The sequence below is a fragment of the Mixophyes fleayi genome, chromosome 8 (genome assembly GCF_038048845.1).
Source record: "Mixophyes fleayi isolate aMixFle1 chromosome 8, aMixFle1.hap1, whole genome shotgun sequence".
NCBI classification, from domain to species: domain Eukaryota; kingdom Metazoa; phylum Chordata; class Amphibia; order Anura; family Limnodynastidae; genus Mixophyes; species Mixophyes fleayi.
The window spans coordinates 87,610,414-87,633,102 of NC_134409.1; the positions used below are offsets into that span (position 1 = coordinate 87,610,414).

Consider the following 22,689-nt stretch of genomic DNA (forward strand, 5'->3'; position numbering starts at 1 on the left):
TTATATTATAACATACCTATACAGACCCATATAAAGCCAATGTCAGATGTTGTCCTCCTGAATACTAGGTGACTACCAAAAAAGGTTGGAGGATGGAAGCCTGTAGCAAGTGTATGCTGGAGGTGACTTTTTTACTTCACTGACTACATGTGAAGATTCGTCCAAAGTTTCTACCTCTAATTTAGAACCCAAAATGTCTAAACCAGTGGTTCCCAAACTTTTGCAGAATTTGTCAGTTGTGCATTTTAAATATCCCTTTATTTACTTACCTTTGAATTAGCTTTTTTCCTCTCTTCTCTTCTCTTTTCTTTTCTTCTGTTTTCTTCTCTTTTCTTCTGTCTTCTTGCTTCTGTGTTGTTCCTCTCTGCACAGTTCCTCACTGAGTGTCAGGCGTGACTTGATGATGTCACGCCTGACATTCAGTGTAAATAGTGCAGAGAGGAAGAAGGAGGGATGGCAGCGCTGTCATCATAGGTGAGTATCTGTGGAGATTTTTTATTTTTCCCTCTAGCCTGCTCCCCCCACCAACAAACTACCGAACACCACCACCCGTGGAAGCCCGCCCCCCCCCCTCCCCCCGCGCGCAAAAAAAAAAGTTTAAAAATAAAAAAGAAATGCGGGCCCGGGTTCACCAGGGGGCCCTGCCGCTGGTCCCCTTGGTGAGCCCGGGCCCGGTACAATAGTACCCCCTGTACCCCCCTGATGGCGGCCCTGCTGCCAGAGGTGGATTTGATTGTCTCACGGCTCAATAACAAAGTGAACAAATATTGTGCCAGGACCAGGGATCCACAGGCATTTTTAGTGGATGCCATGACAGTACCTTGGCATTTCGACCTGGGGTACGTTTTTCCTCCACTTCCAATGTTGCCAAAGGTTCTTCAAAAGGTAAGAAGAGAAAGGATCACAGTCATTCTTCTGGCTCCTGATTGGCCTCGGAGGTCCTGGTACACGTATCTTCTCAGGTTGGCGGTGGAATCCCCCTGGCGTCTTCCATTAAGGGAGGATCTGTTAAGCCAAGGTCCATTCTTCCACCACCTGGCACGGTTGGCTTTGATGGCCTGGACGTTGAGACCTTGATTTTGAAACACAAGGTTTTCGCTGACAGGGTTGTTCACACAATGACCAGTGCTCGGAAGTCCTCCTCTTACCACAGGATCTGGAGGTCGTACATCGGCTGGTGTGAGTTGAGAAAGTGTCCTACTTTTTCCTTTAGAGTGCCTTGTTTGCTGGCTTTTCTTCAGGATGGATTGGACAAAGGCTTGCGGCTGGCATCGCTAAAGGTGCAGGTTTCAGCATTGTCAGTTTACTTTCAGAAACGGTTGGCTTCTCTACTGGATGTGCAGACTTTTCTGCAAGGGGTATTGGACGTGTAAACCCCCTTTGTGTCTCTGGTAGAACCATGGGACTTAAACTTGGTACTTTACGCATTACAGGAACCGCCGTTTGAACCACTGGAGTCAGTTTCTCTAAAGTTTCTTACTTGGAAAATTGTATTCTTACTAGCTATTTGTTCGGCCAGGAGGGTCTCGGAATTAGCGGCTTTGTCTTGTCGATCTCCTCTTCTTATCTTCCATGAGGACAGGGCTGTATTTTGTACAGTCCCTTCCTTTCTTCCAAAAGTGGTTTCGAGGTTTCATGTCAATGAGGACATTATCATCCCTGCCCTTTCGGGTAGAAGTAAGTCAAAAGAACGGAATTCATTGTGGTTGTTGGATGTGTTCCGCGCCTTGAGGATCTACGTGGATAGATTGGCCTCTATAAGGAAGACTGACAGTCTTCTGGTTTTGTATAATGTCCGGAAGCATGGCTGGCCAGCCACCAAACAGACAATTTCTAGGTGGATAACAGATACTATTCGCCAGGCTTATGTTTCTGCTGGGCAGCAAGTTCTGGGAGGTCTTACAGCACATTCCACTAAGTCGGTTAGTGCTTCATGGGCAGTGCGGCATGGGGCTTTAGTTGAGCAGGTGTGCCGGGCTGCTACATGGTCTTCCATTCACACGTTCACGTTAGGTTTGTGAAGTATATTAAATAAAGAGCTCTTTTTGCATTGAGTTATTTGTTATTTTAGAGCATTTTAGTAATTGCACCTTTATTAATGTGTGAGGAATGTAATATACAATATTATAATGCTCAAACAGCCCTCTGTCATGAAAGATAATATTCTCCAACACAATTATCTCTGCAAGTGATTTCACTGATGCATGAATCCTATCTGTTGAAGACCTGTAAGTATCCAGCATAGTCAAGTAACCATGTTTTGTGCAGAGCTATGAAATTGCATGTCAAAACTAAGAAGTTTAAGACATGTTTGTTTTATGGTATCACCACACAAGCAACTACCCCTCTTATCCATCACTTGTGGTTGAAACCTGATGGCACAGACCTTCACAACAAGAAACTGCAAGATATAAGCAGGAGACTTAGTAAGAAAATACTATATTTATCAAGTTATAATTACAATCAAATTTATAGCAGGTAAATTAAATTGCTTTGCATATCTAGCTTTGTATAAGTTATAAAACTATGAATAAATAATACATTTCCTTTTTTACATTCACTAGTGCCTGAATATTGTTCTTCGTATGAATTAATTGCACCTTTCTATGAGATAATTATTTTTGTTTCTTTATCTTGCAGAATTTAGAACAGGAAAAACCCAGCTGTCTCATACACTCTGTGGTATGTATTGTTATGCACATTTTGTCGGCATCCAATAACGATTGTCGAATCTCGATTTGTGTTTCCAACGCACAAATATTTATTCTCAAAAAGTAGCAGCATAATTCAAGCAAAATAATAATAAGTACAGCCGTTACTTATCGCAGGCGCTCTGGATCCAGCGAACAGTCATTCAGGTTTGAAGTCTGTGGTCAAGATGACTGAACACTACATGAAAAGCTCCTGCTTATATGCAAACAGAAATACAGTAAAACAATGCAGATGGTGTGGCTTGCTTCTATTGGTCCAGGGGATTGCAGATCATAGGCTAGTTCAAACTAAAGAATCCAAAGGTGGGGGTCATTTCTCCAGGGGATGTGCTCCTTTCTTCCCGCCAAGACTCCAGTTACAACTAGTCCATTAGCATTTTATAGTCAGCATCATATTAAAGGTTTATTCCCTAACATCAATAACTAGAGTATGCAATGTGCGATCTCTTCGCCGAATGAACAGGACAGCTGCTGATGTAAAGGGGATTAATATGATACCAGACATGGCACTTTTCATTTAACCTGTATCATAGGTATTACTAATGTGCATATAACTTCTAATATTACACATAAACACTACTATATTTTGACATAAATAACTATGTGTTGCGACTATATTTAATGTGTACTATTTACAAAGATGCGCGTGTAAATGTGTAAAAACCGATATTGCCACGTGTTGTGGCTGCGTACGCCCTTTCACGCCGTAGCGTGCAATACGTATCTTTTCAGACAAAGACAGCCAAGTTTGCTCGATATTAATTGAAATGACTTTATCCAATTTGCTGACTTCGACAGTTCCACCCTTTCATAGTGTAATAAACTATCACATAGTCACCGTTTCAAGTTCAGGATTATACAACACTTCTTCACAGACCATGATCTCGTTATCTCTCACCACCCTTTCAGTCTCGTTCTCAGTGCTTCTCCTAGAAGACTCTTTTCCACACTTCAACACAGTAGGAACACATTTGACACATAAACCAATTGCTAAGATGACACCCAGTATACGGAGAAGGAACTTACCTACACTAGCAACCATTTCCTGTACCCACTCCCCCAGACCAGAGAACCATTTCACAGGGTTCAACCACGAGAACCAACCTGCCACCTTTTCCCCGACCTCATATAACGAAGAATTATGGTTCCTTCGAAATTCCCATTTCAGTTGCAGAATTTCATCCATTTTCCGGTCTATAACTTCTTTGGGGTCATCTGTATTATTGGTGATATACGTGCAACATTTGACACCAAACTGGGTGGCCAAAGTCACACAGTACACACAGTACACACCAGTAATTGAGGTGAGATAATTCAGTACCAACCTATGTTGCACCAACTCCTTCTTGTACGCTTGTAGCTCCCTTCCAGTATACCTGAAATTGTCATCATACATCTCGGTGATATTGTCTATCAATTTAGCTAGGTCTTGAATATATTTAAAGTTTAAAGTTCCCTGAGCTGTCCTGGTGAGGTCTAGAGCAACCATAACTTGAAAACCAGCGGTTTCACTAATCAATGTTGTAGCTATGGGTTCCTCACCAGGAATCATATTTCTCTTGCCACGGTGTTCATACTGTGTGTGTATGTATGGTGGTGATGTAGTCTTGTGAATACCAACCATTTCTTCATGAGTAATAGTCATGATTTCAGGAACCAGTTTACCTAGGAAACACAAGCTCTTGGAACTCGGAGTCACCCAGGAATAAGCTTTTCTCCCACAAACAAAGTACACATTATCAGGGAGAACATAATCATCATCATCATCATCATTTATTGATATAGCGCCAACATATTCCGTAGCACTTTACAATTGGGGACAAACATAATAAACTAATAAACAAACTGGGTAAAACAGACAAAGAGGTGAGAAGGCCCTGCTCGCAAGCTTACAATCTATGGGACAATGGGAGATTGACACATGAGGTTAAGTATACATTTTGCATCTTGGCTTAGCCAGACTGCAAAGGTAAGGTGACTCATAAGCTAAATGATCCTGTCACACAACAATGTTGGTCAGGGGGTAGTTGTCTTGTGTGAAATTGTGTAACAGGCTAAAGGTAGTGAGGTTAAGAGCGTGGTTGAGGAATATTATAAGCTTGTCTGAATAGGTAGGTTTTCAGAGAACGCTTAAAATTTTGTAGACCAGAGGAGAGTCTTATTGTGCGAGGGAGAGAGTTCCATAGAGTGGGTGCAGCCCGAAGAAAGTCCTGTAACCGGGAATGGGAGGATGTAATGAGGGTGGATGAGAGACGCAGATCTTTTGCAGAACAGAGTTGCCGAGTTGGGAGATATTTTGAGACAAGAGAGGAGATGTATGTTGGTGCAGCTTTGTTGATGGCCTTGTAGGTTAGTAAAAGTATTTTATATTGGATTCGGTAGAAGACAGGCAGCCAGTGTAGAGACATACAGAGTGATTCAACAGAGAAATAGCTATTTGCAAGGAAAATCAGTCTTGCCGCAGCATGCAAAATAGATTTTAGGGGTTTAAGTCTGTTTTTGGGAAGACCAGTAAGGAGGGAATTGCAATAGTCAATGCGGGAGATGATTAGTGCATGAATTAAGGTTTTAGCAGTGTCTTGTGTGAGATATGTGCGGATTCTGGAAATGTTCTTTAGATGTATGTAACATGATTTAGATATAGAGTCAGTGTGGGGAACAAAGGATAGGCGTGAATCAAGGATTACACCTAGGCAGCGAGCTTGTGGGGTGGGATTTATGGTCATGTTATCAACAGAGATAGAAATGTCAGGTATGCTCTTGTTGGCGGGTGGGAATATTATTAACTCTGTTTTAGAAAGATTAAGTTTGAGTTGACGAGAGGACATCCAAGATGATATGGCAGAAAGACAGTCAGTTACACGGGACAACACAGATGTCGAGAGATCAGGAGAGGCTAGATAGATTTGGGTATCATCCGCATAGAGATGATACTGAAAGCCAAAGGAACTTATTAGATTTCCAAGAGAGGCGGTATAGATAGAGAACAGCAGAGGACCTAGCACCGAGCCTTGTGGTACTCCAACTGATAGGGGAAGCGGAGCAGAGGTGGCTCCAGAGAAATTAACAGTGAAAGAGCGATTAGAGAGGTAGGATGAGAACCAGGATAGAACAGTGTCTTGAAGACCTAGGGATTGCAGCGTTTGTATGAGAAGAGAGTGGTCAACGGTGTCAAATGCAGCCGAGAGATCCAGGAGAATTAGGAGAGAGTAATGGCGTTCACTCTTAGCAGTGATCAGATCATTAACAACCTTGGTCAGCGCAGTCTCTGTGGAGTGTTGAGAACGAAAGCCAGACTGAAGAGGATCCAACAGGTTGTTTGCAGAAAAAAAGCGCGTGAGGCGAGTATAGGCAAGCCTCTCTAGAAGCTTGGAGGGGCAAGGAAGCTGAGAGATGGGACGTTAATTTGAGAGAGAGTTTGGGTCGGAGTTTTGTTTTTTTAGAATAGGAGTAATCACTGCATGCTTGTATAGTGATGGAAAGATGCCAGTGGAGAGTGAGAGATTACAGATTTGAGTTAGAGGTGAAATGAGCACAGAAGACAGGGATCTACCAATTTGCGAGGGAATAGGATCAAGAGGACAAGAGGTAGAGTAGGAAGATAAGAAAAGCGTAGAAATTTCCTCTTCATTTGTGGGATCAAATGAAGAGAGGGTGTCAGAGGGTAGTGGGAAGGAATTGAGCTGATGGCTTGTTGAGGAAGAGGATACCATTTCTAGTCTGATCTTGTCAATCTTGTCCTTGAAGTAGGAAGCAAGATCCACTGATAGTAGATGGAGGGTTCGGGGTGGGAGGATTGAGAAGATGATTAAATGTATTGAAAAGGCGTTTGGGGTTAGAAGCCTGAGCATAGATAAGAGATTGAAAGTATGTTTGTTTTGCAGTGTCCAGAGCATTTCGATAGGAGTGGTAGACAGAAGTATATGTGAAGAAGTCATTAGAGGTTCGAGATTTACGCCAGTGACGTTTTGCTTTACGGGAAAGTTTTTGAAGATTTCGTGTTGCTTTGGTGTGCCACGGTTGACATCGAAGTCGACGTGTAGTATGTAGTGTCGCTGGAGCCACTTGATCAAGGGCCGTTGCTAAGGTTAGGTGAAAATGAGGTACTGCCATCTCAGGGGATGAGAATGTAGAGATAGGGGAGAGAAGGTGTTGGAGAGAGGTGGAAAATTGTTGAAGATTAATAGAATTTAGATTTCTGCGAGTATGAGGAGGCTTGGTTGAGTTAGACAGTAGAGAGGTTAGAGCAGTGGGGGTGAGAGTGTAGCTGATAAGGTGATGATCCGAGAGGGGAAAGGGTGTATTAATAAAATTAGAAACTGAGCATAGTCTAGAGAAAACAAGATCAAGGCAGTGGCCATCCTTATGTGTAGATGATTCAATCCACTGGGAGAGGTCAAGTGAGGATGTTAGAGAGAGTAGTTTGGATGCAGCTTTGGAAGGTGGGTTATCGATGGGGATGTTGAAGTCACCCATGATGATGGTGGGGATGTCTGAAGATAAGAAGTGAGGGAGCCATGCAGAGAAATCCTCAATAAATTGTTGGTGTGCTTCAGGGGGACGATAGATCACCGCAACACGTAGGGAGAATGGATTAAAAATGCGAATAGCATGTACTTCAAAAGATGTGAACGTGAGTGATGGGACATTTGGTAGAACTGTGTATGTGCACTGTGGGGAGAGAAGTAGTCCAACCCCACCTCCTTGTCTGCCTTCAGGTCTGGAGGTGTGGGTGAGATGGAGGCCACCATGTGAAAGTGCTGCCGGTGAGGCAGTGTCTGATTGCATGAGCCATGTTTCTGTTAATGCCAGAAGGTTGAGGTTTTTTGAGAGGAAGAGATCGTGTATGGAGGTAAGTTTGTTACAAACAGAGCGTGCATTCCAAAGGGCACATTTAAAGGACTTTGGAAGAGAGGGGAGACAGGTGATGTGATTGAGGTTTGCAATAGAACGGTAGTGCTCAGATTTATGTGTGTGTGAGGAGTGAGGGGGACCTGGATTAGGTGATATATCACCAGCTAATAGAAGTAGAGTGAGAGAAAGATAGGCAAGGGGATTGTAAGGTGTGTGATTTTTAATTTTCTGGCGACAGGTGGAGGCTGTACTTGTTAGAGATAATAAATAGGACAACAGTTCATGGGTGTTAAATAGAGGTGAGTGGAGTAATGCAGGTGCAATATGAACAAGTTTGTGAAGGAACAGTATGCCCATTAATTATTTCACATAAGGTTTTGACGAAACTACCCATACCTAGTGTCTCCATTTGTTCAAGACACGTGTCTGCATGGATGACATTCTTACAATTACCTATAGAGACCTTTCCAATGGATACTTTCTTATGTTTAGTTACACACCCTAATTTGTGGTGTCCATCAACTTTCCTGCCTATTGGTGACCTTGCGAGTCTCTCTCTAAAATGAGTGTGGCGAGCCATTGTCTAATCTGATAGGTCAGCTTCCCAATTCTCCAGATGCTTTGCATGAGAGATGTTTAGGCACAGTAAAGATCTGTCTAAGGGGTATTGTCGAAGCTTCAGACTAGGGGACCTAGTGTTATTGTACCTCCCTTCTATGGGCCTCCCTCCCCTCAATTCTAGTACCTCAGAGATGTTTAGTGGGAATGGCACTAGTCCTATGTTATGCTGTCCCTGAGGCACGTGTGAGCACACCCAGCACTCAGTCTGGTTTAGAACCTTACCCACTAAGGAGTGATAATCCTCCAGAGGATGTCCGCCCACGTCCAGATTACTAGTGGACTGGCATCGCTGGATGCACTTCTCTTCAACTAGGGAGTCACAGAACTTGCAGATACAATACTCATCAGACAATAGCCCCTCACACTGTCTCCGAGTTCTGGAGCTAGCAGACCTTTTCATAATCCCTGGACCAAGCTTGTTAATGAGCTGCTCTGAGTACTCTAGTAACTTTTCCTTGATCTCCATCTCATCGGTATCACTACCAGAACCTGCCTCTGTCCTCCATCCTCCTTCACAAAAATAGAGTGTCCTAGAAAAAGTAAAAACAAGGAAAATCCTGGAACAAAAGAAAAACAAAAACCGCCACTCCATCGCTGGAAAGATCGTTCTGAGGCAACGTCTCTGGTTCAGGTGTCTTGACTGCAGGCTTTAGGTCTCCCGGAACAGGTTTACGAGTGACAGATCGGTGTCGTCGGTCTCAGTTTTATCTCACACTTTCTCCAGGTTACTGACTTTCCCGCAGTGGGTGGAATGGACCCAAGTGTCTCTCTCTGCAACCTTCAGTGATGTGGTACTGGTCAGCAGCACTTGGTACGGGCCTTCCCAACAGTCTGTTAAACAACCTGAGCGTAAGAAATTGCGGATCATAACATAGTCCCCAGGTTCAACATCATGACAGTTTGTTTCTGGCATACCAGGTGACAGCATTTTTAGTTTTTCTTGTTGCTTTAGCTGTCTGCTCATTTTTATAAGATATTGTACAGTCACTTCATTATTACACTTTAAGTCGTCTTGCGGGCTCACGATCAAATGAGGTTGTCGGCCGAACAGTATCTCAAAGGGGGACAGATTACGAGGAGGTCTAGGAGTGGTTCGGATGCTATCGAGGACTAGTGCCAAAGCTTCAGGCCACGCCAACCCAGTTTCAGCCATTATCTTACCAAGCTTGTTCTTAATAGTACCATTTACTCTTTCCACCTTACCACTGGCTTGTGGTCAGTAAGGGGTGTGAAGTCTGCTACTGATTCCCATGAGCTTACACATATTTTGGAAGATATCACTAGTAAAGTGGGTACCCCTATCACTTTCGATGATTCTAGGGATACCGGACCTACACACAAAATCTTGTACAATTTTCTTTGCAGTGAACACAGCAGTATTAGTGGCTGCCGGATATGCTTCTACCCAACCGTAAAACACATCAATACATACTAACACATACTTTAGATTCCTGCAAGGTGGTAATTGGATATAGTCAATTTGTATTACCTGAAAAGGTCCGTCTGTAGGAGGGATGTGGGATGGCTCAGTTAGAATAGTTTTCCCGACATTTTTCCTCAAACAAGTAAGACATGACATTGCCTTCTTACCAGCCTGAGAGGAAAATCCAGGAGCACATCAGTATGCTCTCACCAGTTTGCACATACCTTCTTTACCCAGATGATTCAGACCATGTGCTGCTTCAGCCAGGCTTGGATAGTATGTTCTGGGAGCTACAAGCTTACCTTGTCCATCTCTCCAGAGTCCTGAGGACTCTTGGCCACATCCCTTCGCCTTCCAGACCGCCTTTTCCTGCAGGGAACACAAATCTTGCATTTCAATTAATTTCTGCATGTCTAATGTCTGAAAAACCATCATAGTCTCGGTCGATACAGTCACAGGTTGCCCTGCTGCCCATTTAGCAGCTTCGTCCGCCCTGTTATTGCCCAATGACGCCGAGTCTTCTTCAGAGGTATGGGCTTTACACTTTATGACGGCTACTGTCCTGGGTAACTGTATCGCTGTAAGAAGTCCTTTTATGTGTTGTGAGTGTGCCACTGGCGTGCCTGCTGCTGTCGTAAAGTTTCTAAGACGCCAAAGGGCCCCAAAATCGTGCACTACCCCGAAAGCGTACCTAAAGTCAGTATATATATTAGCTGATTTACCTTTTGCCAACTCACACGCTCTCCTTAATGCTACTAGTTCCGCCATCTGGGGCCAAGGGGTTCAGCTTCTACAACATCTTGATCGTCTAAAACAGCGTAAACAGTACATAGTTCTCCCGTCTCTGTCTGTCTATGACAACTCCCGTCTGTATAAAACGTAAAATCTACATTTTCTAAGGGGGTGTCACGTATGTCGGGCCTCGCAGTAAAGGTCTGGTTCAGGTATTCCATACAGTCATGCGTATCAGTACTCTTGCCAAACTCATCATCACCCAGTGTCTCCTCACCTCCCACCCTTTGTGTCTCTAGAGGCACATATGGAATGTATGTAGCTGGATTTAAGGTGCTACATCGTTTGATGGTGATGTTTGAGGGTGCCATCAGAGCTAGTTCCCATTTTGTGAATCTAGCTGAAGAGACATATCTGGTTTGAGCTGAATTTAAAAGAGCTGATACAGCATGAGGTGTATAGACAGTTGAATCATGTCCTAATACTACATCCTCGCTCTTACTTACCAGAAGAGCAGTTGCTGCTACACTTCTGAGACATGTTGGGAGTGATCTTGCCACAGTGTCCAATTGTGCACTGTAGTATGCTACCGGTCTGCTAGCGTCACCATGTTTCTGTGTGAGGACACCTGCTGCACAACTATCAGCTTCTGTACAGTATAGCTCAAAAGGCTTTTCATAATCAGGTATTCCCAATTCAGGTGCTCTAGTCAGACTATCTTTAAGATTAAAGAACGCTTGCTCTGACTCTTCTGTGTGTACGACACGCTCTGGTTTTGAGGAAGAGACTAGCTCCTGCAATGGTAATGCCAGAATAGAAAAACCTGAGATCCAGGATCTACAGTATCCACACATCCCCAAGAAGGTACGAATTTGCTTCTGGCTTTGCGGCAGAGTCATGTGTTGTATGGCCTCAATTCTGTCGGTTGTCAGGTGTCTTAGCCCCTGGGTGAGACAGTGTCCTAAGTATTTGACCTTAGTCTGACATGGCTGTAATTTGTCCTTTGCCACCTTGTGCCCTGTTTGCGAGAGATGGAGCAACAGCAATTTATTATCATGTAAACATAACATAAAAGAATCAGAGCACAACAAAAAATCGTCCACATATTGAATTAAAACACCCATTGCTGGGTTGAAAGGATTGCAAACAGTCATGTAAGGCTTGGGAGAAAATACTGGGACTGTCAATGAACCCCTGGGGTAGTCTCGTCAATGTATATTGCACTCCCCTGTAGGAGAATGCAAATAGGTATTGGCAGTTAGGGTGAAGAGGGATTGAGAAGAAAGCAAAACATAGATCAATGAAAGTAAAATGACTAGCAGACGGTAGAATCTGCATGAGGATGACAGCTGGATTCGGCACTACAGGGAATTGGCTCTCAACAACTTTATTAATTCCCTTTAAGTCCTGGACTAATCTATAGCCCCTCCCCCACTCTTCTTCACAGGGAAAATGGGACTATTTGCTGTGCTGGATGTACAAATTAAAATCCCTTGTTGCAACAGCCTCTCAATAACAGGATATACCCCTAGTTCCACCTCCGGTTTTAATGGATACTGTGGGATTTTTGGAGCTATCCTACCACTTTTTAGATTTACCATCACAGGAGCTACATTTGCCATCAATCCAGTGTCCTGTCCATCTCTGGTCCATAGGGATCCCGGTATTTCCAGCAACATCCCCTTTACTTGAGATGGACTTTGTTCTATAACGGTAGAGTGCAACATTAACCTTTGAGGGGTGTCCAAAATATCCTGTACCTCATGCACGACCTTCTCTGGTGTATCTAGGAATACACCATCTGGGGTACAGTGCTTGACACATTCCATTTTACATAACAAGTCTCTTCCCAGCAAGTTAGTAAGAGCTGCTGCAGCCAAGAGAATCGAATGCTTAGTATGCAGGGGCCTGATAGTAACTTCTGTGGGTTTAGTTAAAGGATAATGTAACACTCTTCCGTTACCCCCATAGCTGGAATAGTTTTACTGGTCACCTGTAGATTGAAAGGAGAGGTTATCACAGATCTGGCCGCCCCTGTATCTACAAGAAAAGTTTGTTTCCTACCAGCTATGTCAACTATCATTGTTGGTTCTTCTCTCAGACTCTCAGTTAACCTCACTGGCTGTAGATTACAGGTATGACCTGACCCCTAGCGCTGACTATCGCTTTTCCGCGCAGCATTTGCTGCTATAACGTGCGCGGGCAGGTATGAGTCTTCTTGTCTATGTGAATTCCTCTTTGGAGGGTATTTATGTGACCCACCCCTATGTGTATTGAGTCTTTCCTTTTTACAATCTCTCATGAAATGTCCTTCTTCGTTACAGTTGAAACACCTGACTATTTTATGTTTCTTCTTATGTGGGTTGTATGCTGGTGGTCGTGTATGCATTCCCTCTAGAGCCTGCATGCTTACCGTCATTAACCTATCACTTTTCTCTTCCTTTTTCCTAAAAAGGTTTTTGTCATGCTCCACAGCAGGCTCCCTAAGAGAATCTACTGTGACGCCTCTCCAATTAGGTAATGTGGTTTGTACCCTCGTCTTTAAATTTTCCCTAAGCCATCCATTAATACCCCTACAGCTACCTCTCTGTGGTATGGGTCCTCACCTATGTTTGATATTCCAATGAATCGTGCTATCGCTGTTAGAGCTCTAGCGAAGTAATCTGATGCTGTTTCACTATCTTTCTTTTTAATGGTGAAAATTTTACTCCAATTCACTACTACTGGAAAATAGATGGCTAAATGTGTGACAATTTGTTCTATATTCTCTTGATTAACCTCATCTGTCAAGGTGTCATCTTCCTCTAACGAACAATCTTTAATACATTTTTGTATGTTAGTATTGGGAGGAAAACACGCCCTCAACACTACAAGCCAATCCTTATTGGTTGGTTCGTGTGCATTTCCTAAGTCTTTGACAAACTTAGCCAACTCTTTTCTAGGATCCAGGAATTCAGTCAAAATGGAACGAAATTCTGTTCTAGTCCAAGGACAATACATTGTAACATTTCTTAAAGGAACTACACCATCCTTGTCCGCCTTCCCATTGGGAACTGATATTGTGCGGACTGGATACGTACCCACTGGTTCACTGTCTTCAGAAATAACAACAGGATTTGCTATTTCAGTACTTTGGATGTTATCCCTCCTAATGGTCACACTACTCTCACCTATCTCAGACATTGCCCCCTTTCCATACTTACGCTGAACCTCTAGCATATTAACAGCATGGGCAATGGCTGAAATTACAGTGAGTTCATCTTCTTCATCAGACGCACTTGTTTTAAACTGACTTAAAACAGGATATATATTAGCAAATTCCTTTTTTTCATTTTTAATAACGGCTGTACTTACTCCTCCCACCACATAGGGTGGCGGGGGCGCGCTTGCGCTAAGTTCTCCACGCTTCTCAACGGCTACTTTCGCGGTGCGCGCGCTTTTCGCCGCGCCTACTTCCACTGTGCATTTGCTGCTCTGCCACGTGTTGCCTTCCATTTGCCACAATTTTAAACAATCATTATGTTTATTTCTCACTTTTGTTGACTTAATCAACCACACTTTATCTTTTACATTATTCAGTACCTCTGAATTAAAACTTCCTATTGTTGGGAAAGGCCTAACACAATCCTTGGTCATCTTGACCCACATGTCGCAATAAACCGTTGCGTATTCACCATATTTCTTACACATAAGAAACCTCGCTGAACCAATAGGCCCTTAGGCAGTACACTGACCATCTCTAGCGTATGCTTAGCACCCATGTTGAACAGTACTAATATCTATGTGGACCACAAATATACCGCAATACTTTGTCTCTTCCACAAACACTTTTAACCCTGTTGCTATAATCAATCTACCGCTAGAGATCTCTAATGGCCGTGGACGTATTTCCACTAGCCGCGTCCACTCGCTTCTTCTCGCACCAGGCGAGGACCCCTAACACAGAAATATCACTGTGGGCCCCAGGGCTATCAGCTCCTCGATACCCCGGCTCTACCACAAAATCTGTTGAGTTTATTATCGCTGGTAGCGCAAAGTCGATACAATCAACCTGCCTTTTCAGTATAATTCCTCCAAGCTGCTCTCCCAATTCACTCTCACGGTTGTCCTTACCGTGCGGTCAGATCGCACCGCCTACTAATACTAATTATCAGTAAACCATGTGATCTATTGGGTGCGCTTGGCGAAAACCTCCTAGTTTTCGCCTTCGGTATATCTGCCTAATATACCGTTCACCAGTTGGGCACCTGCCTCTTCAGACAGCAACTGACACTCATAACATTTCAGAGTCTTTCACAAGTGATTATATTATACGTATATAACAACTATCAAAACGATTGTTTAACCACGTGGCAAATCTACCGGAAGTTCACATGCGCAACTCAGGAAGTACTCAGGAAGTACACATACGCAAAGCACTGTAACACATAAAACGCAATATGACAATAAAAAGAAACAGTTTTCTCTTTTGTCTCTAGATTCAAGTTAGCGCACCCTAGATAATGCAAAAACGGACATTCGGTTTCACAACACAGAGTAAAATTCAGGTTTTGAACACATTGCGTTCTTACCTGTATATGACGCGTCCCCACCCTTTGTTGCGGAACTGAAATCCGTTGGTCTTGTGTATCATCCGGCAACGTAACTTCCGCCGCGAACCCCCAAATTGTTATGCACGTTTTGTCGCTATCCAATAACGATTGTCGAATCTCGATTTGTGTTTCCAACGCACAAATATTTATTCTCAAAAAGTAGCAGAATAATTCAAGCGAAATAATTATAAGTACAGCCGTTACTTATCGCAGGCGCTCTGGATCTAGTGAACAGTCATTCAGGTTTGAGGTCTGTGGTCAAGATGATTGAACACTACATGAAAAGCTCCTGCTTATATGCATATATTTATTAATAACCTTGGTGATGGTTTAGAGAGTAAAGTTTCTATTTTTGCAGATGACACTAAACTCTGTAAGGTAATAAAATCAGAGCAAGATGTAGCTTCTCTACAGAGGGACTTAAATAAACTGGAGGATTGGGCGGCTAAATGGAATATGAGGTTTAACACAGATAAATGTAAGGTTATGCATTCAGGGATCAAAAACAAGAACGCAATCTATAAATTAAATGGAATTAATTTGGGAGAATCTATAATAGAAAAGGATTTGGGAGTGCTCGTAGACAGTAGACTTAGCAATAGTGCTCAATGTCAAGCAGCAGCTGCAAGGGCAAACAAAGTATTGGCATGCATAAAAAGGGGCATAGATGCAAGGGAAGACAGTGTAATTTTGCCACTGTATAAATCATTGGTAAGACCTCATCTTGAATATGCAGTACAGTTCTGGGCACCACTCTATAAAAAAGATAATTTGGAACTAGAAAGGGTTCAGAGAAGGGCGACAAAATTGATAAAGGGTATGGAGTCATTAAGTTATGAGGAAAGGTTAGTGTCACGGGCACTAGGAGTCTTTACCCAGGGATCACCAGGTGATAGGCTTACCAGAGCAGTATAGGTGGTAATATGGTACTCTGGTAGCAGGGTGATCACGGAACAGGAAATAGCAGATGATGAGATGCTCAGGAAAGTCTATGACTAGCAGCACTGGCAATATGGAGGTAGTAATACACAAGGAACTGTATGGACAAAGGACACGTGAAGGTAGTCAGTGGTCTGCGGTAGCAAGTTGTACCACTGCTATAGTGAGGAGGAATGTCCAACAGAAACGAGGAGGTGATGAGAGTCAGCGGTCTGCGGATAGCAAGTTGTACCGCTGTCTGAGTGAAGGAATGGAATCCAAGTGGAGGTATCCGGGGAGTCAGTGGTCTGCGTTAGCAAGTTGTACCACTGCTATGTGAGAGGATACTGGAACAGGTGAAACTGTAAACAGGGGTCAGTGGTCTGCCACTAGCAAGTTGTACCACTGAATATATATGTGAGGAGGTGCACGGGGAGAGACTGCAACACAATATATACACGGGCACCTTGACTTTGATCCACAGTAATATGCACAATATAAATGTATAAATGACTGAACAACACTGCCAATATAGAAAGTCTCTTGAAGTAATCCAGCATGAGATAACACAGTCAATGATGGCAATAGACTCAGCGGATAGTACACTCCAGAGGAAAATCAACTCAGTCCAGCAAGGTATGCAATACACAGCACAGTCAATGGGAAGTATGCATACCGTGGTTCAGGAGAAGGCAGTCAGACAGAAGTGCAGAGATACCTGAACGGCAGGAGGCCGGCAGGATGCAAAGTCCCTGGATGGGTGAAGCGGTGGTCTAGCAGGTGCAGCGCACAGGTAGGTAGACCAGCAGGGAACACAGGAAGGCGTGGAGAGCGGATCAGCAGTAGATGGATGAGTAGCGCTGAGAAGTAACAGCAGCGGGTCTCTGCGGGAACACGGAGGTAGCCAATAGCAACCAGCAGGTGCAGTAACGATGGGACACGGGAGAGCAGAGTTGAACTGGAACTGTTGATCACGGAGAGTAGCGGGTAGCAATAGTGGCAGCAGACTCAAAGAAACACGGGAGAGTTGACAAGGACTGAAGACTGAAGCGCACAGAGGCAGCGGATAGGAATCAGCCAAACAGTCACGATGAAACACAGACGGGTTGCAGGTTGAAGACTGTAGTGCACGGAGGCAGCGGATAGGAATCAGCTAGCAGTCACGATGATGAAACACAGACGAGTTGCAGGTTGAAGACTGTAGTGCACGGAGGCAGCGGATAGGAATCAGCTAGCAGTCACGATGATGAAACACAGACGAGTTGCAGGTTGAAGACTGTAGTGCACGGAGGCAGTGGATAGGAATCAGCTAGCAGTCACGATGATGAAACACAGACGAGTTGCAGGTTGAAGATTGTAGTGCACGGAGGCAGCGGATAGGAATCAGCTGGCAGTCACAATCATGAACAGGTGAGTGGATGTGAATGAAAGACTGCAGTGCACGGAGGCAGCGGATAGGCATAGCTAACAGTCCCAATGATACATGGTAGAGTTGAAGTGGTAGAAGACTGTAGTGCACGGAGGCAGCGGATAGGAATCAGCTCACAGTCACGATGATACAGTAGATGGTAGAAGTGGTATGGGAACCACAGTAGTAGAAGTGGTTTGGAAACCACAGAGGTAGAAGTGGTTTGGAAACCACAGGAATCAGCTGGGCTGAATAAACGAGGAAACACAGGAACACCTTCAGAGACTCATGGGGAATGAGACTCCAAGATCAGGCAACGTGGTGTTGACCACAGGTGCTTAATATAGGGAGGTTGCCTGATCTGCCAATTAAGTTAAAGGAACATACACTGAAGGTATAGAAAGGGCTGCGCATGCGCAGTCCCTCAGGATGGAGGACGGCCACGGTTCCTAAATGTCCGGGAAGAAGCACTCACAGTCCGGTGAGTGACAGTACCCCCCCTTTTAAAGGTGGGCACAGAACGCCTGGAACCGGGCTTGTCCGGATTTTTGGAATAAAACTTCTTCAGAAGGGCAGGAGCATTAAGATCTTCAGCTTTGATCCATGAACGCTCTTCAGGACCAAAGCCCTTCCAATGAACGAGGAAACGGAGGACTCCTCGCGAAATTTTTGCATCCAATACCTCAGTAATCTCGAAATCCTCCTCCTGATGAACTTGAACTGGCTGCGGTGCTGAGGGAGGAGTCGAGAAACGGTTGATGATGAGAGGTTTGAGCAAGGACACATGGAAGGCATTGGAAATCCGAAGATTCTTAGGAAGAAGAAGTTTAACACATACTGGATTGATAACTTGAATGATCCTATATGGACCAATAAAACGAGGGGCGAATTTCATAGATGGAACCTTCAAACGAATATTTTTGGTAGATAACCAGACACGATCTCCAATTTTTAGTGGTGGAATAGCCCGCCTCTTCTTATCTGCGAAAGACTTATATTTGTTAGATGTCTTCTTTAAACAGGTTTTGACCTGAGACCAGATATTTTTGAAGGTCTGACAAGCAGTCTCCACAGCAGGAACTTGGGTGGGCGGGAGGGCAGGAAATTCTGGAAAAGACGGATGGTGACCGTAGACCACAAAGAATGGAGTTTTCGATGATGACTCATGGTACATGTTGTTATGGGCGAATTCAGCCCAAGGGAGCAATTCTACCCAGTTGTCTTGGTTGGCTGAAGAGAACATCCTAATAAAAGTCTCTAGATCTTGATTGACTCGTTCCGTTTGTCCGTTAGATTGCGGATGGTAAGACGATGAGAGTGCTAATCGTATGCCCAAGGTTTTACAAAGGGCCCGCCAGAATCTGGAAACGAATTGTACTCCTCTATCTGACACAATCTCAGACGGACATCCATGGATGCGGAAGATTTCTTTAATGAAATGTTCAGCCAGAGTAGACGAGGAAGGTAAACCGGACAGAGGGACGAAATGGGCCATCTTCGAAAATCTGTCTACCACTACCCAAATAGTATTGTAATTCTTACTTGGTGGCAAATCAGTAACGAAATCCATACTAATATGGGTCCAAGGCTTGGACGGAATGGGTAGTGGTCGCAGGAACCCTGCTGGAGTTCTGCGGGAGGATTTGAACTGAGAACATAAATCACAGGAAGCAATAAACTCTTTGACGTCTCTCCTCATTGAAGGCCACCAGTAACTACGAGAGAGAATCTCAAAGGTCTTGTGTTCACTGGCGTGTCCAGAAAAACGAGAGGCATGGAACCACGAAAGGATTTTCCTCCTCAGAGTAGGAGGCACAAGGGTCTTCCCAAATGGTAGCATTTTGGTGGATGAAGCAGCCAGAGAAATACATTTGGGGTCTAGAATAGCATGGTTGGGAACCTCTTCTACATCAGAGGACGTCACAAAAGCTCGAGATAGAGCGTCAGCTTTCTTGTTCTTAGCGGCTGGTTTGAAGGTTATAATTAATTCAAAACGGGAAAAGAAAAGAGACCATCTTGCTTGACGAGGGTTCAAGCATTGAGCAGATTGCAAATATGACAAGTTCTTATGATCCGTGAAGATCGTCACCGGATGGCGAGCTCCTTCCAACAAGTATCTCCATTCCTCTAATGCAGCTTTGATGGCCAGCAACTCCTTGTCCCCGATAGTATAATTTTTCTCTGCGGGCAGAAGACCCCGAGAGTAGAAGGCACAAGGATGTAATTTTTGTTGCTCCGAGCGTTGGGAGAGAATAGCTCCTAAGCCCACATTAGAGGCGTCTACTTCTAGGAAGAAGGGGAGTGTCACATCAGGCTGTCGCAGAATGGGAGCAGACGAGAAGGACTCTTTGAGGATTTGAAAGGCTTGGAGAGCCTCAGATGACCATTGCTTAGTATTAGCCCCTTTCCGAGTTAGGGCCACAATGGGAGATGCAATGGATGAAAAGTCTTGAATGAAGCGTCTATAGTAATTGGCAAAACCTAAAAAACGCTGGATGGCACGAAGAGTAGTTGGCTGAGGCCAATGTAGTACAGCATTTACTTTGTCTGGATCCATCTTCAGGCCAACTCTGGAAACTATATACCCCAAGAATGGAATCTGGGGTAACTCGAATGAACATTTTTCCAATTTACAGAACAAGGAGTTTTTCCGTAGTCTGGAGAGGACCTCTGCCACATGTTGGTGATGAGAAGGCAGGTCCTGTGAGAAGATCAATATGTCGTCCAGGTAGACAACGACACATACATATAATAAGTCCCGAAAGATCTCATTGATGAAACCCTGGAAAACAGCGGGGGCATTACACAGCCCGAAGGGCATTACTAAATATTCGTAATGCCCATCTCTGGTGTTAAACGCGGTCTTCCATTCGTCACCGGAACGGATTCTAATTAAATTGTAGGCACCACGAAGATCCAACTTAGTAAATATCCGAGCTCCCTTGATGCGATCAAATAGCTCAGTGATCAGCGGAATGGGATACCGATTCTTGATAGTAATGGCGTTGAGTCCACGGAAATCTATACAAGGGCGTAATGATCCATCCTTCTTTTTGACGAAGAAGAACCCAGCTCCAGCGGGAGAGGTGGAAGGTCGAATGAACCCACGCTGGAGATTCTCCTGTATGTACTCAGATGTGGCTTGAGTTTCAGGTAACGAGAGAGGATAGACCCGACCCCTGGGAGGAGTCTTGCCAGGTAGAAGGTCGATCGGACAATCCCAAGAACGATGAGGAGGAAGACGTTCAGACTGAGCTTTATCAAACACATCGGCAAATGAAGCATACTGAGGAGGGAGTCCCGAGGAGGAAGATGAGATGGAAGATTGCTGTACTTTAAGAGGAATAACTTGAGAGAGGCAACGATGGTGACATTCAGACCCCCAAGACGTAACTTGAGGGGTGCGCCAGTCAATCTGGGGAGAGTGACACTGAAGCCATGGAAGGCCTAAGACAATCGGACTTGTCGTAACTGGAAGAATTAAAAACGAAATTTCTTCATGGTGTAGTACACCAATCTGAAGGGTTACTGGAGACGTACTCTGGGTGATGAGACCATTGATGAGGCGTGATCCATCTATAGCCGTCACAGTAATGGGTGTTTTTAGAGTGATCACTGGTAGGGACCATTGATTCACTAGTGATTTAGAAATGAAATTTCCTGCTGCTCCGGAATCAATCAATGCCTGTGACTCAAAGGATTTGGTAGCAAAGGAAATCGTAACATCGAAAGCGCAGACTTTAGATTTCATAGACAATGGAGAGGACTCCAGGGACCCTAACCTCACCTCTCCAGAACTAGTTAGGGCCTGGCATTTCCCGATCTCTTAGGGCAAGAGCTGAGCATATGCGTGGAATCAGCACAATAGATACAGAGTCTATTCTTTACTCTTCGTTTCCTCTCCTCTGAAGATAATTTGGAACGTCCTATCTCCATGGGAATCACAGAGGATGGAGCTGGACGAAATTGAGGGTTTAAACGAAGAGGTGCTTTGACAGCCGTTGTTTTCTCAGACTCTCTTTCACGAAATCTCATATCTACACGATGGCAAAGAGAGATCAACTCTTCTAGTGACGAAGGAAGCTCTTGGGTAGTCAGTGCATCTTTAATTTTATCGGAGAGCCCCTGCCAGAAGGCGGCAACTAATGCTTCAGTGTTCCACTGAAGTTCAGAGGCTAAGATCCTAAATTGAATGACATACTGTCCTACTGTATGGGAGCCTTGTCGCAAACGAAGAATGCTGGAAGCAGCGGAGGTCACACGACCTGGTTCATCGAACACACTTCGGAACGTGGAAATGAATTTGGCACTATCTTGTAGAATTGGATCGTTTCTTTCCCACAGAGGGGAGGCCCAAGCCAGGGCTTGTCCAGAAAACAATGAGATAAGATAGGCCACTCTGGAACGATGGGTAGAAAAATTTTGAGGTTGGAGTTCAAAATGGACTGAACATTGGTTAAGGAAACCTCTACAAGTTTTGGGGTCCCCGTCATATTTTGACGGAGTAGGCAGGTGAAGCGTAGGAACTGTAGACACCTGGGATGGCACTGGGGAAACGGAGGAAAGCACAGGAGCTTCAATATTAGCTGTAACAGTCTGTCCAGATGTTCCTTGGGAGGTTAAAGATTGGTAACATTGAAGTAACAGCTGTTGGCGAGCATCCTGTTGCTCCACACGGCTGACCAGATGCTGCAGCATCTCTTTAGCGGTAGGTTCCGTATCTGGGTCTGTCATGGCCTGATCTTACTGTCACGGGCACTAGGAGTCTTTACCCAGGGATCACCAGGTGATAGGCTTACCAGAGCAGTATAGGTGGTAATATGGTACTCTGGTAGCAGGGTGATCACGGAACAGGAAATAGCAGATGATGAGATGCTCAGGAAAGTCTATGACTAGCAGCACTGGCAATATGGAGGTAGTAATACACAAGGAACTGTATGGACAAAGGACACGTGAAGGTAGTCAGTGGTCTGCGGTAGCAAGTTGTACCACTGCTATAGTGAGGAGGAATGTCCAACAGAAACGAGGAGGTGATGAGAGTCAGCGGTCTGCGGATAGCAAGTTGTACCGCTGTCTGAGTGAAGGAATGGAATCCAAGTGGAGGTATCCGGGGAATCAGTGGTCTGCGTTAGCAAGTTGTACCACTGCTATGTGAGAGGATACTGGAACAGGTGAAACTGTAAACAGGGGTCAGTGGTCTGCCACTAGCAAGTTGTACCACTGAATATATATGTGAGGAGGTGCACGGGGAGAGACTGCAACACAATATATACACGGGCACCTTGACTTTGATCCACAGTAATATGCACAATATAAATGTATAAATGACTGAACAACACTGCCAATATAGAAAGTCTCTTGAAGTAATCCAGCATGAGATAACACAGTCAATGATGGCAATAGACTCAGCGGATAGTACACTCCAGAGGA

The 22,689-nt window shown here is 44.4% G+C and overlaps 1 protein-coding gene across 12 annotated transcripts in view; it reads left to right on the plus strand.

The window, feature by feature from the left end:
• Window positions 1-22,689, plus strand: part of DMC1 (DNA meiotic recombinase 1) — a 326,134-nt gene that overhangs the window by 123,024 nt on the left and 180,421 nt on the right. For all 12 annotated transcript variants that reach the window (XM_075182845.1, XM_075182850.1, XM_075182852.1 and 9 more), the window contains one exon: window positions 2,641-2,682. In XM_075182845.1, the coding sequence (XP_075038946.1) occupies window positions 2,641-2,682 (42 nt within the window). The remainder of the gene's footprint in view (window positions 1-2,640; window positions 2,683-22,689) is intronic.